This window comes from Arvicanthis niloticus, chromosome 5, assembly GCF_011762505.2.
Source record: "Arvicanthis niloticus isolate mArvNil1 chromosome 5, mArvNil1.pat.X, whole genome shotgun sequence".
NCBI classification, from domain to species: Eukaryota; Metazoa; Chordata; class Mammalia; order Rodentia; family Muridae; genus Arvicanthis; species Arvicanthis niloticus.
In genome coordinates, this window is record NC_047662.1 from 108,166,976 (window position 1) to 108,183,515 (window position 16,540).

At 39.3% G+C, this 16,540-nt stretch overlaps 1 protein-coding gene across 1 annotated transcript; it reads right to left on the reverse strand.

The window, feature by feature from the left end:
• Positions 1-251: 251 nt before the first annotated feature.
• Cga (glycoprotein hormones, alpha polypeptide) lies at positions 252-14,660 on the reverse strand. Its single transcript, XM_034503717.2, has 4 exons — positions 14,579-14,660; positions 3,036-3,149; positions 1,846-2,030; positions 252-525 (listed from the first exon to the last, which is right to left on the reverse strand). The coding sequence occupies exons 2-4, from the start codon at positions 3,133-3,135 to the stop codon at positions 448-450; spliced, it is 363 nt and encodes a 120-aa protein (XP_034359608.1). The 5' UTR covers positions 3,136-3,149; positions 14,579-14,660; the 3' UTR covers positions 252-447.
• Between the last annotated feature and the right edge of the window lie 1,880 nt (positions 14,661-16,540).

A 16,540-nucleotide genomic window follows, 5' to 3' on the forward strand; every position in this document is an offset into this window, starting at 1 on the left:
TAAAAATACAACTTCCATATTGTTTTTCCCACCCCAGTGAACTATCTGATAAATAGCCCACTGACAGAATGGACAGCTTGCTTGCAGAAGGTAAGATGGAAGCCAGATTACCCAGCGTCAGACCACTGAGTGCATTAGGTCCCAATATCAACCCTTGAGCTCAACCCCTTTGATAAACCTTGTCAAAAGCAAACAGCTTTACTTTTAAAGAAGGCTGCACTCCTGTGGTTGATGATTAAAAAGGCTTTATTTCTGGTAAATACTACACTTTTCTCTAATGAGAAGAGACTGCTGATTGTACTGAAGTATAAGGGATGTGACAGTAAAGCGGCAGTGTGTAACTGAAGCGTGTCAGAAGTCTGGACAGGAGGAGGAGGTGGTGGTGACACATGGTACCACCGCACGGATCAGCAGTCATCAGCAGAGCCCTCTGCACGTACACGGAAGCTACGACTTGTGGTAGTAACAAGTACTGCAGTGGCACTCCGTGTGGTTCTCCACTCTGGCATTTCCCATTACTGTGGCCTAGGGTAAGGAAACAGGGAGGCAGGAAGACAGTCACAATTTCAAAAGGTCAAGTGAAATAGCAGCCAGTGTAACTTAATACATGTCTGGTGTTTTCCAAGTTTACTTTCAGGGGATAGAGTCATTTTTTTAATTTATTTATTTATTTATTTATTTATTATTATTATTATTATTATTATTATTATTATTATTATTATTATTATTATTATTATTTGGTTTTTCAAGACAGGGTTTCTCTGTGTAGCCCTGGCTGTCCTAGAATTCACTCTGTAGACCAGGCTGGCCTCAAACTCAGAAATCTGCCTGTCTCTGCCTCACCAAGTGCTGGGATTAAAGGCGTGCACCACCATTGCCCAGCCGATTTCTTTAGTCGATGCAATTAATCTGAGTCTCTTCACCTTAGCCTCTTCAGACAAGGGCAAAAAGCAGCCATGCTCTTTACCAAAATACCACAAAAACAGTCTCTTGGCCATGTATTAAAATTCTTCTTTTCTGAAAGACTTACCCACTGATCCATCTCACCAGCTCCAGCCACAGGCTTGGGACATGTAAGATCTCACCTCTGCTTTCTGAACAATGAGATTACAGGGATGCACCACCACACCCAGAAGCTTTCTATTTAGAATATATTAGTGGCCCATAGTTATGGAGTATTATTTGATAATTTGATAACTACATACAAAGTGTTATGATCAAATCAGTGTTTCCATTCCTCTGATAATTCTTGGGGCTATCAATTTTGAATCCTTTCCTTCTAGTTTTCTACAATCTATATAATAGATTGTGGCAAACTGTCAGTGCCTAGCTGTTCTGTGGACCTTGAGAACTTGCTTTGTCCTTGCTATGTTTTGTTAGCATTTTCTATTATTATTATTATTATTATTATTATTATTATTATTATTATTATATTGAATGTGTAAGTGCTCTGTTGCACATACACCTGCTGGCCTGAAGAGGGCGTCAGATCTTCTTACAGGTGGTTATAAGCCAAAATGTGGTCACTGGGAATTGAACTCAGGACATTTGGAAGAGCAGAGAGAGCTCTTAACCTCTGAGCCAGCTCTCAAGCCCCTTGTTATCATTTTCTAACCCCCTTTTATGTGCTATGTGCAGCCCACTGGCTTTTTAGACTGTGGCAACTACTGTTCTCCTTACTTCCGTATCATCGACATTTTTCATTAAGTTTATTCTTTTAATTAAAGAGGATAAATGCAGGTGTCGCCTGAACAAAGGAGCAACAGATAGAGATCACCAGACAGCTTGGACTTTACATGCCATGAGTACACACTGCCTCTGCACGAACTGCTAGGAAGCCCTTACCTTAGTAAATGCTTTGGCCACACAGCACGTGGCCTCCGAGGTAATATTCTTTGGAACCAGCATTGTTTTCTTGGACCTTGCGGGGGTGGGGTACGCCCGGGAGTAGCAACAGCCCATACACTGATAGATGGGGGCACCCAGCTTGGAGAAGTATTTGTTTTCCTTTAGTTTACATTCTGGGCAACCTAGCCAGAAAAAGAGACAGAAAATTCAACCAGAAAGGATTCAAGGACAAACAAACTCTTTCCTGGGTACGACAGGACAGATGCTTTTTGCATTGGCAATTAAAAAGGGAAATAAATATTTTTGCCTACATATTAATCTTCACATATAGAATCTCTCTATAATTATTGTAGTTACGGTCACAGAGAAACCTCTTTTTATTTATTTTTGCATAGCTACATAGGGAGTTTCATATAGTGGTTTCTCATTCTCCAAGGACAGATAATCCCACTGCAACAGCATGCTGAGAGAGAACACAAAAGCTTGACAGCTATAAATGCTACATTCATTTGAAAAGAAGTGTTTTCTGGAGGTGAGTCTGCTATTGTTTTCCCCATAAAAACTCCAAATATTGACAGAAAAGCATCATTAGACTTAAGGAAGCTTGGGAGTCTAGATAGCCTGATAATACAAATGACATCTGTGCTTAGAATCTGAGATACAAACATTACCATTTACAAAAGAAGAACCTTAACAAATAACAGTTTCAAAGCTATCGGTTATGTCTGGCCCTGTAAGAGACGAGTCAAGCATTATAGGAAAACAGATTTAATGCATGGAACAGATTCTTGTTTTCCTCACTTGTTATCCAGATATGAAAATTTATCTTCGAAAGCAATGTTAAATGTTTCTGAAATCTGGAAGCAATGTAAGAAAGACAACCGAGCTGCGTAGGGATGGCTTTTCTCCTTGTAAACCTCAGATGTGGAAAAAATAAAGAGGGAGCCTCAGGTGAACATGCTTAGGACGCTATTAAAGTGAATGTGGAATATAACATTTTCCCTGCATATTTCCTGAACCTAATTTAATTTCGTGCTTACAGACTACATGTGCCTAGATATGTATCCAGAAGTAACTATTTATCACATGTGAAAGACTGTAGAAATTAATTAATGATTATTGATGTGCATCTAGAAACATATTTTCCTTTTCATTGCAAGCCCGAGATTAGCCCGAGATTCACATACCCTGAATAATAAGGTCTCCATCAGGAAGAGAATGAAGAATATGCAGGAACATGGACAGCATGACCAGAATGACAGCTGCATATTTTCTGTAGTAATCCATAGCTCTCCTGCAAACTGCACATGAAAAAATATAATAACAGTGTAATCTTAGCTTACCAGTCATAACACAAACCAGCTGTTTTAGTGTGATAGTTCTTTTTTTTTTTTTTTTTTTTTTAGCTTTTTTTTTTTGAGACAGGGTTTCTCTGTGTAGCCCTGGCTGTCCTGGAACTCACTCTGTAGAGCAGGCTGGCCTCGAACTCAGAAATCCTCCTGCCTCTGCCTCCCAAGTGCTGGGATTAAAGGCGTGCGCCACCACTGCCCGGCATTGTGATAGTTCTTTTATCTGATGGTACTGACTTTGGGCATGCTAAGTAACTGCTCTACTACTGAGCTATATCCCTAGCACCACCAACCAGTAAGTTTAACATTATTGCTCATAGGATCTGGAGAGATGATTCAGAGGTTAAGAGCACTGACTGTTCTTTCAAAGGTCCTGAGTTCAATTCCCAGCAACTACATGGTGGCTCACAACCATCTGTAATGGGATCTTGCCAAGCCAGGTGTGACCTTGGTGGGGACAGAGTGATGCAGTTCCTGCCCCTAGGACAGGACCCTTGGTGTGAACATCCAGGAGATGCCAAGCCCAGTGTGGCCCAGGTGGGGACATAGCAACAGGGACAGGACCCTGGTGTGAGCCTCCATGGTGTTGGTGGATGCTTGTTTGGGCTTAAGGCTTGTTTGTATACTAATGGACATATTTTCACATTCCTCCAAGTAATGTCCTCCATGTTAACATTAATGACTCCATGAGAATTAGAAACAGCACAAGTCTAGGAATGGCTATGCCTCAACAAAATGGTAAAGGCTGGGATGGGACCTTCAAGAGACAGCCCTTAAGGCTATGAGAAAGAGCTCTAAATACATGAGTTTAAAACATATATAATTTCTCAACTATGCAAAATATAAGGATGCAATATGAATTATGAGGGGCTTCATGAATCTAAAGGAACAAAGCAGCTACACCATGAGCCAGCTTGTCAGAAAGATACAAAGGCAGGCAGACTCCTGAGTTCTGGCTCAGCCTAGGACATATCAAGGTTAGGCCCTGGAGTAGTGGAAATGGTAATTTCAGGGCAGGGTCTCACCCAATCAGCTTATCATCAGTGCTTAATAGAGGCAGACAGATCTCTGAATTCTTTGCAATGCCAAGAAAAAAAAAAAAAAGAAAAAAAAGAAACGTATGCATGCTGTCCCTTGAGAATCAAAGGGCTGGGTCCCAGGATGCTGATTCATAAGATAATCAAAAGGAAACCAGGATAAATGACTAGATTGATATGTAAATAAAAAAAAAAACTGGGCTTTGGTCTACCAATAGGAAACAAGCTAGCAGAAAGCCAGAGCAGTTCTTCTCTAGAAATTTTCTCTAGCCAGAGCTGAGATATCTGGAAATCTCTGAAGAGCAACACAGCTCTTTTAGAATTATTTTCTTGACAGGATTTTTGACTTTGTCAGAAGAGCCAATAATTTTTTTATAGCAGCGTTTCTGACTTTTCAGACTATCCAGATTTTAGAATTTTTACTATAAGAGAGAGCTGTCTCAACCAGAGATTTAGAGTAACCAGAAAAAAGTTGTCTAGAGCAGAGCAGAACACACACACACACACACACACACACACACAGAGAGAGAGAGAGAGAGAGAGAGAGAGAGAGAGAGAGAGAGAGAGAGACAGAGAGAGAGAGAGAGAGAGAGAGACAGAGACAGAGACAGAGACGGACAGATGTGGAAAGCCATCACTCTCAGTCATCTCTTCTCTCAGAACCCCTCTTCATGCCATGGCTGGTCCTTGGCAGGATCTGATGCCCTTTTCTGGTGTGTCTGAAGACAGGTACAATGTACTCATATACATAAAATAAATAATAAACAAATAAACAAACACTATTGCTTATAATAGTCATCAATGTCCTGCCCCTCTGCCTTCTGATCCAACTTACCCTAAACATACGTAAACCATGTAAATAAAAGCACCAAGTCTCTTTAGGAAAGAGACAGTGCACTGTATCTCCCTGTTTCTGACATAAGCATTTAACACAACACCTTTCTCTCTTTCCCCCTCCAACCTCCAGCAGTGAATTCATAGCAATTCTTTGGCCTCCTCAGTGTAATTAATGGAGTAGTCAGGTGTGATGGATATGTAAATTAAAACAACACTCACCAGAACACTTATAATCAAAGAAATGCCAAATGCTGGTTTGAATACATGACACTGGATAACAGAGACATCTCCGGTGGGAATGTTAAGAGAGTACAGGAATTCTGGAAAATAGCTTGGTAGCTTTTCTTGTTCAGTTGGGGTTTGGGAGTGGGTGTTTGTTTTTGTTGTTTTTTTTTTTTGTTTGTTTGTTTGATTTTTGTTTTGCTTTTAGTAGATAGGGTTTTATGTAGCCCAGACTGTCCTAAAATTCACTTTAGAACCGAGGATGACCTTGAACTTCTGATTCTTCCTCATCTCCCTAGCACTAGTATTAGTGGTATGTGCTCACTCACACAACTTTATATGCCATTATTTTTACCACACACACACATACATGTGTGTGTGTGTGATATGTGTGTGTATATGTATGCTGTATATATGGTATATATGTGGTATGTATAAATATATATAACTAACTATATAATTATATATATAACTATATGTTTGTATACATGTATACATAACCATATATATGGTTAACTACATAGTAGTTATATATATAACATATATGTAATATACATTTTATACAAACACATACACTACAGGTAACCACTGTTTGTTCTAAGTCAGTGATTCTTAAAGTGAAAAGACCCTAGAAAGCTTCAGTGGGTCTGTGAGGACAAAACAATTAATAAAAATACTAAACTGTACTCTGCATTTTTCCTTAAAGATCCATGAAGTGATGCCGAAACAGATTGAGTAAAGGAGTACATCAAACCCAGCTGCACCCCACCAGACCAGACACTGAAAATCAAAAAATCAAAAATCAAAAATAAAACAGGGCCACTCTTCTTACCTATAGTCTCTGTTTAGTTTAAGAAATTGCCATCTGTTTCCCGGTGGCATGCGTTCAGGATACCAGCACTTTGAGGGCTAACTAAGACAAGGGGACCATCACATGTCTATGTTAGACTGTTAGACTAAAGAGCAAGCATGTCTCCCAATAATTAAATAAAATCAAGAAACCATTACATTATATCACATGCTAACTTTTCCTTTTCGGTTTTTCATTTCTGTTTTGATTTTGGCTTGTTTGTTTTTGATACAGGGTCTTGCTTTGTGGCCTAGTACTTACTATATATCTGAGGCCACCACAAGTATTCAGCTATCCTCCTGCTTCTGAAGAGGTCAGCTCAGAAACTTTAGAAAGGTCATGGGACACTCGCTGGATGGGAGAGGCTAATTAACATTCCTCATTCTGAGGACACTTGTTGGATTAACATTCCTCAGTCAAAGGAGGAAGGGAGAGGCTGATTTACATTCTCAGATCACTTGGAAGGGAACCCACCTGTGGGTGGGGAAGGCCCAGAGCACATAGACACATTCACAGGACAACCAAACCTTGCTACCTACAGACAAGGGAGGTCCTTGTCGCCTCATTCCCTAAAGACCAATCAGTTTAAAAGTCATACTGTTCTGCCAATCATATTGTACCTAGTCACTGTTTCTCTAGTCTACCTCTTAAACTGTATAAAAACTGACCAAATGGGCTGTCCAGGGTCACCACCTCTCCTTCACGTGCAGGACGACCCCAATGCATTGGGTCATTAAAATTCCTCTTGCTTTTTGCATCGATTCACGTCTCTCCATGGTTCACTCAGGGGGTCTCTGGTAAGCTAAGGCTCACAAGAGTTTTGCACTTCAGCCTCTCAAATACTGGGATCACAGGCATGTACTACCATGCCCAGCGTATCTCTGCTGTTTAAATGAACCATTTAGAAACCTTAAAAAGATTTTCACAGCCAGGCAGTGGTGGCACAAACTATAGGCATGTGGATCTTTGAGCTTGAGTCTAACCTAGTCTACAGAGCAAGTTCCAGGACAACTAGAGCTATACAGAGAAAGTCTGTCAAAAAATACCAAAACAACAACAACAAAAAAACCCAATAACAATAAAAAATTCTTTTTCACTTATTTGTGGAGTATGTGTGTGCACATGTGTGTGTGTGTGTGTGTGTGTGTGTGTGTGTGTGTGTGTGTGTGTGTTGGGGAAGAACATGCCGCTGTGTATAAGTGAAGGTCAAAGGATAATTTTCTTAAGTTGGTTCTCTTCTGTATACATGTCCTGTGAATCAGACTTGGGTCACCAGGCTTGACAGCAAGTGTTTTTATCAGCTGAGCCACCTTACCAGCCTCTCAAAACTTTCTAACACAATTTCAAAGCCAAGGGTATATATAAGTGCCACTTTCTGACAGAGTATCTTGTACTGGTCATTGCTGTGGTTTGTTAGAGTCACAGCTGGATAGGACTGACTATGCATTGCTTTCCCTCTCGGCAGTATGCATGGCTCCTTCTGAAATGGTGAGAGCTAGTCCTCAGTGCAGAGGTTTCCATGTTAGATTCAGATTGATTTCTCCAAGTCCCTTGCCTGAGATGTGTGGTGTCTTCAGCAACAGAGTCTTACCTTCTTTTTCTAGAAGGCACTAAGAAAAACAGCAATAGCCTAAGTTGTTTGGGGTGTCTCCTGAACTCCTCTGACCCACAACTCAAGTATTTCATGTGGGTACTTGAGTTTTTGTTAGTTAGTCTAAGACTTAAGGAAGAGCATTGTCACATCAACTGGCATAACATTAAACTAGATAGTTTGTGTGTGTGTGTGTGTATGTGTGTGTATGTGTGTGTAGATAGATGGATAGATAGACATATATAAACTTGAGTTTTTGTTATTCTGTGGTTTAAGGAAGAACATTGCCACCCAACTGGCATAACATAAAGCTAGATAGCTAGATACATACACACATACATACATGCGTGCATACATATATACATACAACATTCATAGACAGATGGATAGATAGATATAGACTGTATGTAATTTTTATGTAGCCATAAAATAATGTAATTCCTATAGGTTTCCCAAACATCCCTCATCCTTTCCACTCCCTCTGTGCTGTCCCTTCTTCTCCCTCCCCTTCCATTTTTCCCATTTCCTCTTCATAGCAATTGTGTGCTGTTGTTTCCCCTTCTAGTGTTCCTGCCCTCTCCTATGTCCCACCATGGTTCCTTTGTACTTTCCTGGTATTGCAATTACTCCAGGTTATATATCTAAAGACCCAGAGCCTAAGAGACTTCAACAGCTAAGAGAATAATTTCTGGGTCTGTGTTGTCTCATTCAATAAGATTCAATAGATTCTAGTATCATCTATTTACTGTCAAACTTCATTATTTCATTTTTCTTTAAAACTGACTAGGAATCCATTATGTCTCCATTCATCAACTACAGGACATGTAGGTGATTTCCATTTCCTGACTATTATGAATAAGGCGGAATGAAAATGGAGGCCAGTTCATCTATGGACTAGGTTGCTGAGTCCGTTGGGTATGTACCAAGAAATAGTATAGCAAGGTTGTATGGTAGATTTATTTTTAATTTTTTTAAAAGAATTCCGCATATTGCTTTCCATGGTGACCAGATCTGTATGCGATCCTACCAACAGCGTTTGAGGATTTTCCTTTTCCCCACATCCTTGGCAACCTCGTTGTCTGTTGTTTTCTTGATCTTAGCCATTCTGCCTGGGATAACACCAAATCACACAATCACTTTAATTTGCATTTCCCTAATTGCCAACACTTTTGAATGATTTGTGAGGTCTCACTCTGTAGCCCAGCCTGGTCTGGAACTCACTATATAGTTCAGACTAGGCTTGAATTCCTGGAAATTCTCCTGCTGCCACCTCCTGGATGCTGGGATCGCAGGCATATGCCACCATCACAGATTGCATCTTTTCGTTTCACAACTCAGAAGAAAAACTTAAGAGTTGGAGCAGAAAAAAAAAAATTACATCCAGTTGTAATTTATACTATGCAACTATGATCAGCGATGCAATTAAACTATGATCAATCTAAATTTAAACTTAGGCTTATTAATCTAAACCTATTTGATATTCTGAAGGAATACTCAGCAAAAATCACAGGCTCTGCTTATAAAATCCCAAACTGATCGTTACTCCAGCATACCCTCACTACCTGCTACTAACCACATCAAAATAGTGTGATCCTGAATATAGCGACACACATCATTAATCTCATTCAGGAGGCAAGGGCAGGAGAATCTTTGAGTCTGAGTTCAGCCTGGTCTACCTATCAAGTCCCAAGCTAACCAGGGTCATATAGTAAGACCATGTCTAAATTAAATAAAACATAATTAATAAGTAAATTTAAAAGAAATACCATATATGTAAGAAGATAATTATTGTTTCAACTTGGTCTCTGAAACCACTTTTCCGTTCTCAGTCCATCCATTTCAGAGTCTGAGCATCCCATTCCATGACGAAGGCTGCACTCAATGCCAAAGCCATGAGGAACTATTCCTTCCACAGTATTCTCCTGTCTCCTAATTCTTAGATGCTGTCACAGCCAGCCAGCCAGCAGTACGCACGTTATAGTTCCACTCATGTGAAAACTTTGATTGTCTGTCTGTCTGCCTGTTTGTTTTTGAGAGAGGTATTGTCATGTAACCCTGCTGGCCTGGTATTCACTCTATAGTCAAAGCTAGCCTTGAGCCTTAGTGATGCTCCTAACTCAGCCTGAAGACTAGAATTTTTTTTTTTTGTTTTGTTTTGTTTTGGAGACAGGGTTTCTCTGTGTAGTCCTGACTGTCCTGGAACTCACTCTGTAGACCAGGCTAGCCTCGAACTCAGAAATCCGCCTGCCTCTGCCTCCCAAGTGCTGGGATTAAAGGCGTGCGCCACCACTGCCCGGCTAAGACTAGAATTTAAAAAGTGTGCCACCATGCCCAATTTAAAATCTTCTTGCCCACAAAGCCATGCCCCTGTCCTCAGTCCACTCAGTAAAATGGTACTCAGTTGAACTTTAGACTGGTAATAATAATATCAATCAAAATTTGCTGCAGAACATGGTGGTGGCTCACATCCCAGCACCCAGGAGGCAAAGGCAGGAGGATCTATGTGAATTCCAGGCCTGTCTTGTCTACAAAGCAAGTTCCAGGGCAGCCAGGGCTGTTACACAGAGAAATCCTGTCTCAAAATACAAAAAAAGAAAAAGAAAAAAAATTACTAACAGAAGCCATCAAGACAATTTAGTGGATAAAGTCACTTGCCACACAAGCCTGATGCCAGACTTCACCTAAAGCTGAAGACTCAACTCCACAAAGTTATCTTCCAACCCCCATTTGTATGTCATAACAGGTGTACCCACTTACAGACATCAGGCACACATGCACAGTAACAGTAACAACTGTTTTAATAACATTGTTTTACCAGTTTATAACAGAGTTATTCACAAAATAAAATAACCCCCGAACAACTTAAAAAATGCTTAGTAAAATGTTTTCAGATAAATTGACTAGAGACTATATGCCACATCGGTTTCTTTTCTCACTGCTATAATTGAATACTGAATAGAGATTAATTTGAGAGTTTATTTTGGCCCAAGGTTTAAAGGAATGTAGTCCACCATCCCACGGAAGGCATAGTGGGGGGATGGTCACTGGTGCTCACCAGGAAGCGGAGGAAGGGTTCACCTGGATTTGACCATTTTCTCTGTTATGTTCAGTCTAAAGAGATAGTGGCACTTTAGAGTGGATCTTTTCTCCTCAGTTAAACCTTTCTGAAAACTTATGACTCTGCAGATTTTTCCTGGATAATACATTAATGTATAAGTAGTATATGTGTTGTACACAGAATACATTCTATTATACAGACTTTAAATATCAATATTATTTAGAATTCTATTAAGTAATCCTAGCACTCAAGAGGCAGAGGGAGACAGGTCCAGGCTAGCCAGAGCTACAATGTGAGACTATCTTAAAAAAAACAAACAAACAAACAAAACCCATTTATTAGGAATAAAACTGTAGATAATATTAATTTCTCTCAGAAGACTAAAGCATCCAAAAACCAGGAAATAGAGAGCCTAATGATGAGATTGTTTAACCCCAGCTCCTCAGAAGGCTGAAGTAGAAGGTTCTGCAGTTTAAGGCTCGTTTAGAACTTAGTGAAATTTCGTCTCAAAATGAAAAGTAAAGATAGCTGCAGATATGGCCCAGTTGTAGACACTTTCATGGCCAGCTTCGAAGAGGCTTTCTTTTTTGTTTGTTTGTTTGTTTGTTTGTTTGTTTTTTGTTTTTCTTTCTTTTTGATTTTTTGTTTTTCTTTTTTTTAATTTTATTTTATATTTTATTTACATTTAAGATGCCATCCCCTTTCCACATTGCCCCTCCCTAGAACACCCCTGTCCCATGCCCCCCCCCCCGTTTCCTTTTTGCTTTTATACGATTTTTTTTAAAATGTTAATCAAAGGATTTATAAGTTTGGTAATGCTCAATCAGAAGCGTAACCCAATACCCAACCTAGATATAAAAACTATCTTTGACTGGTGGAGACATGTGAACATCTGCCTCCATGGCCCCTCCCTCTTTCTCTCTCATCACCTACTTCTCTTTCAAAGAGGCTTTCATTCCACATAAAATTACCACCAGATTCTTTTAAAGACCAGAAATTTTCTATGGAGACAATATTATAGAAATATAAGAATCTCTCTTATAACTTCTTATATTTGTACATTACATTTTTAAAAGCTGATATAATGCCATCTTTTGGATCAAGAAGCATCTCATTTAGTTTGTAAGATTTTCACTAATAGGAGGAAGGGGAGTGCATTGTGGATTATTCAGTCCCCTGATGGAGACAAGAAGCAGATAAAGGACCTTGGGAAACGCATAGGCAAGCTCAGCTAGCCTGGCATAGGTAGCAATGAGGCCCAAGGTTTCCCTCTGACCGTCACACTCACACTATGGCATATGTGTGCCCACACACACAAAGAAATACATAATTAATAAAGGTTAAAAGCTAAAATTGAAACGGCAATGAAACTCACACAAACCTTTCAGAAGTCATGACTTGGTTTTGACATTTTAAAAATAGTCCGAGGGACAGCCATATGGCTCAGTGAATAAGGGAACTTGTGGCTAAATCCTGACATCCTGAGTTCCATCCCTAAAACCTACACAGAATTAGAAGGAGAAAACTGACTTCACAAGACTTACTTCTGACTTCCACATGTACCCTTGTCATGCACATGCTCAACACACACACACACACACACACACACACACACACACACACACACACACAGTAATAATAATAATAATAATAATAATAATAATAATAATAATAATAATGTAGATATTTTGGAATGGCTGATAACTTGAATAATTGAATATTAAATCAGTTAGTTTTGTCATCTATAATATCAGCAGGCTAAGGTGAAATTCAAGGACAGCAGCCTGGACTATAGAATGAGACTTTGCTGACAAAAATTTAAAAAATAATTTTAATTTACATTTATTTATTGGTGGGGTAGAGTATGATTATATGACCCAGTGTAAGTAAGGAGATTAGAGAAAAATCTCTGGGAGTTAGTTCTTTCTTTCCAGAGAGTAGATTCAAAGCTCAGGCTGTCTGGCATGGTGACAGTCACTCTTATCTGCTGAGCTATCTTCTTGGCTCTGAAGCAATGATTCTTTTGTTTTGTCATGGTTCTTTGCTTTGGAAACAAGGTCTTGCTATGTAGCCTGGGCTAGCCTGATGTCAAATTCACAGTTACACTCCTATCTTTGCCACCAAGTAATGCGATGGTAACTGCACAACCACATCCAGCTCTATGGCAAGAATTACCTTTTAATGATTTTTTTTTATTTCACTTGTATGTGCGCCTCCTCATCTCTTTGTGCACCTCATACATGCAAGTGCCCTCACAGTCCAGGAGAATGTATCAGATTTCCTGGAAAGAGCCACCTAGTGTGGGTGCTGCTAACCAAACCTGGATCCTTTGCAAGAGCAGTAAGTGCTCTTCACTGCTGAGCTATCGCTCCAGCCTCTAAAGTAAGCATTTAAGGAAAATCTTCAGAAACTTCAAAGATGCCTTTTCTACCTGTAATCTTAGCACTTGAGAGTTAGACAAAAGATTATAAGGAGTTCAAGGTTGTCTTCAGCTCAGTAACAAGTTCCAGGACAATCTGAACAATTTGTGTCCAAAACCAAATTCCTCTTTTAATGTAAACTATCATACTTGGGAATAGAAAAAAAATTATAGTCCTTTGGAAACAAAAAGTCCTATTGAAATACAATGGCTGTTTTCCATGCCCGAGTAACTTTCATTGTGCACTAGGTCTGTCTCTCTTCATTGGTACTCAAATTCCATCTGTCAATATTGAGAATGATGTACAAAAGCACTCCTTTTACTTTCTGTTTCCAGTCTACCAACCAATCACTAATTCAACTAATGCTAACATGAATATAATTACAATCATTCCTCAGTATCTTCGAGGGGATGGTCCCAAGGGCCTCCTCCCATACCAAATCCTTGGATGCTCAAGTGACTTCTATAACACAGCATATTTGCCTACAACCTATACACCTCCCCCTTTGCACTTTAAAATATCTTAGGTTACTGAGAACATTTAAAAGAATGCACATGTTTTGTAAATACCTGTTCTAAGTTATTGCTCAAGGAATAATTGAATTGATAATTTTTAATTTTTATTTTAATTTCAGGTTGGCTAGATCTGAGAATGCGCAGTGCTCACACAATATGCCAATTATAAAGTAGCGGAAAAGAAGTTTTCGAAAGCTCATTAGAACCACCCACTCAGACTTGGAAAGTGACTTATTATCATCATCGGTGGCTGGCAAATACCAACAACTATTAGTTTATAGAATTTTATGAAAACGAAAACAGAAACAATGCTCAAGTTCCAGTGGTATGATTAAAAATATTAAAGCATTTATTCAAAATATATAAATACTAAAACATTTATTCAAAATGTATTAGAACATATGGTCATTTCACTGAACAAGTGAGCTGTTTTATTGATCACCAACTTGAAAATTCAGATATACATCATCTAGAACTGATAATAAAATAATTTCAGCCACTTATATAATGTCTACTTGCCCTCTGTTTTGGTTGCTGAAAGATGGGCAAAATGAAGGCCCTTCCAATTACAGGCAATGGTTCTTGAGAAAATATTTTAGATTTTGACAGGTTCTCCAGCAGCTCAGCAGGAGATACTTGTATCCTGGCTTCTACTAGGAAACATCTTAGCTTCTGATTGCCTACTACAGTTTTACAGACATCCTCCCAACTCAGGCATGAACACCATAAAGAAAATTAATCAATGCCTATTTATTTTCTTATCAAGATATATGCAGAAAATTTCTTCCTGTGGTCACAAATATTTTACTCCTGAATTAAAATCCCCCAAATGATTTCATTATATTACCTACCTCTGGACCTTTTGAAGGATGTGTTCTGGGCAGTTGATTGTCAATCTTAGGGAGCTTTGTCTCTGGATTGTTCGGTGCCTGCAGTTAATAAAGTCTCCTACTGCCTTTTATACCAGCAGAGTAATACAAATTGCATGTTCCCACCTGCACCTAAGCCCAGGGATCAGCAACAAATTCTACCCAGTGATTGGATGGTACTTGGTATAATTACCATGACATCAATTTGATCTTATCACATTGTAACCCTCAGATCAGTTTTGTTTTTAGACATTTTGAGGTAATGGTGACCTCAAGGACAGCTTATGAAGAGAGTACATTTGGCCATTTTCTACGTAATTTTATTGAGACTTACACAAAACATCCTGAAAGTTGACACTTTTAAAATAAACAGGACTCTAAGAGTAGCACATTTAATTAACTAAGTACCTGATATTTTCATAAAGCAGGAGAAAAACATTTCAGGATGACATTATTCCAACAGGAAATGGAAACATAAAACAAGTGCTTCAATTTCTTAAATTAACAGGCATCTGGATTTAATAAAGATATATGGAAATGCATGAGGTGATTCTGAAAAGAACTTACTAGTACTCAGTAGATATGTTGGGGGTGTGTAGGCTCGTGTGTGCGTGTGTGCGTGTGCGTGTGTGTGTGTGTGTGTGTGTGTGTGTGCACTATACAGTCCCATACAGCAGCATAACAATTACTTCTGAGTCTGAGGCCAGCCTGGTCTACAGAGTGAGTTCCAGGACAGCCAGGGCTACACAGAGAAACCCTGTCTCAAAAAACAAAACAAAACAAAACAAAACAAAACAAAACAAAACAAAACATCCCATTTCTAACATCTAGCTTCATATTGAGGCAGGCAAGCATAGGGAGTAGCTTGGCAACCTGGATCCACTTAGCTTGAGCTATACATGGATTCCTTTTCTTCTCCTTCTCCTCCTTATTTATTTATTTATTTTATTTATTTAATGTGAGTGCAGTGTTGGTGTCTTCAGACACACCAGAAGAGGGCAAGGAATCTCATTACAGATGGTTGTGAGCTACCATGTGGCTGCTGAGGATTGACCTCTGGAAGAGCATTCAGTGCTCTTACCTGCTAAGCCATCTCTCCAGACCATGTATTCCCACTTCTAACAATGCTTCCTACAGAACCCCTCACCTACACATATTGTACACATGTACAGCTCTCCTAAGAATTCACATAGCAACTCAGGACCCCAGCCTGCACATATACCAGACTCTGAACAATTTAATAAGTTTATATGCTTCCAACAAGTATTAATGACATACCTTTCATGGACAATTCCTACTAAATATATTCTGAGACAGATCCAGTGTATCAGGTCCTTTCTTTGCTGTGGCAACACGATTGACAAAAGCAAGTGAAAGAAGGGAGAGTTTAGTTTGTCTTACAGCTCCAGAGGAAGCAGAAAGAGAACACTAGAAGTGTTCTAGAGAGGCTGCATGTTCTCAATGCTTGCCTTCAGTGATGGACTGTCTTCCGCAAGGTTCCGCATCCTACAAGTTCCAAAATATCTCCAAACAGCATCAGCAACCGAGGCAAAGGAGTTCTAATGCAGGAGCTTATGAAGGGCATGTATCAATCAAACAACCATAGCCCACTCTCTGCCATCAAGATCTCATGGCTGTATCACAATGTAAAAATGGGTTTAGTCCAACTTCACATTCTCAACCTTGTTCAAAAATCTCTAGTCCAAACTTACTTTTGAGGCTAGGGGCTACCTCTTACCTGTGACTGCCTAGAAAATAAAAAAAATAAAAATAAAACAAATTATATGCTGTGAGAAATAAGTTTGAGGTAACTAAGAAAGAACCCTCTGTTCTAACTGAAGTGTCTGGACAGGAGAACTTTACTCTAGGGAGAACAAACACGTTGAGGGGGTGCATTGGTTTTTACTCTGATTCAAGTGGTGACTGTGGCTTTTCTCTATTATC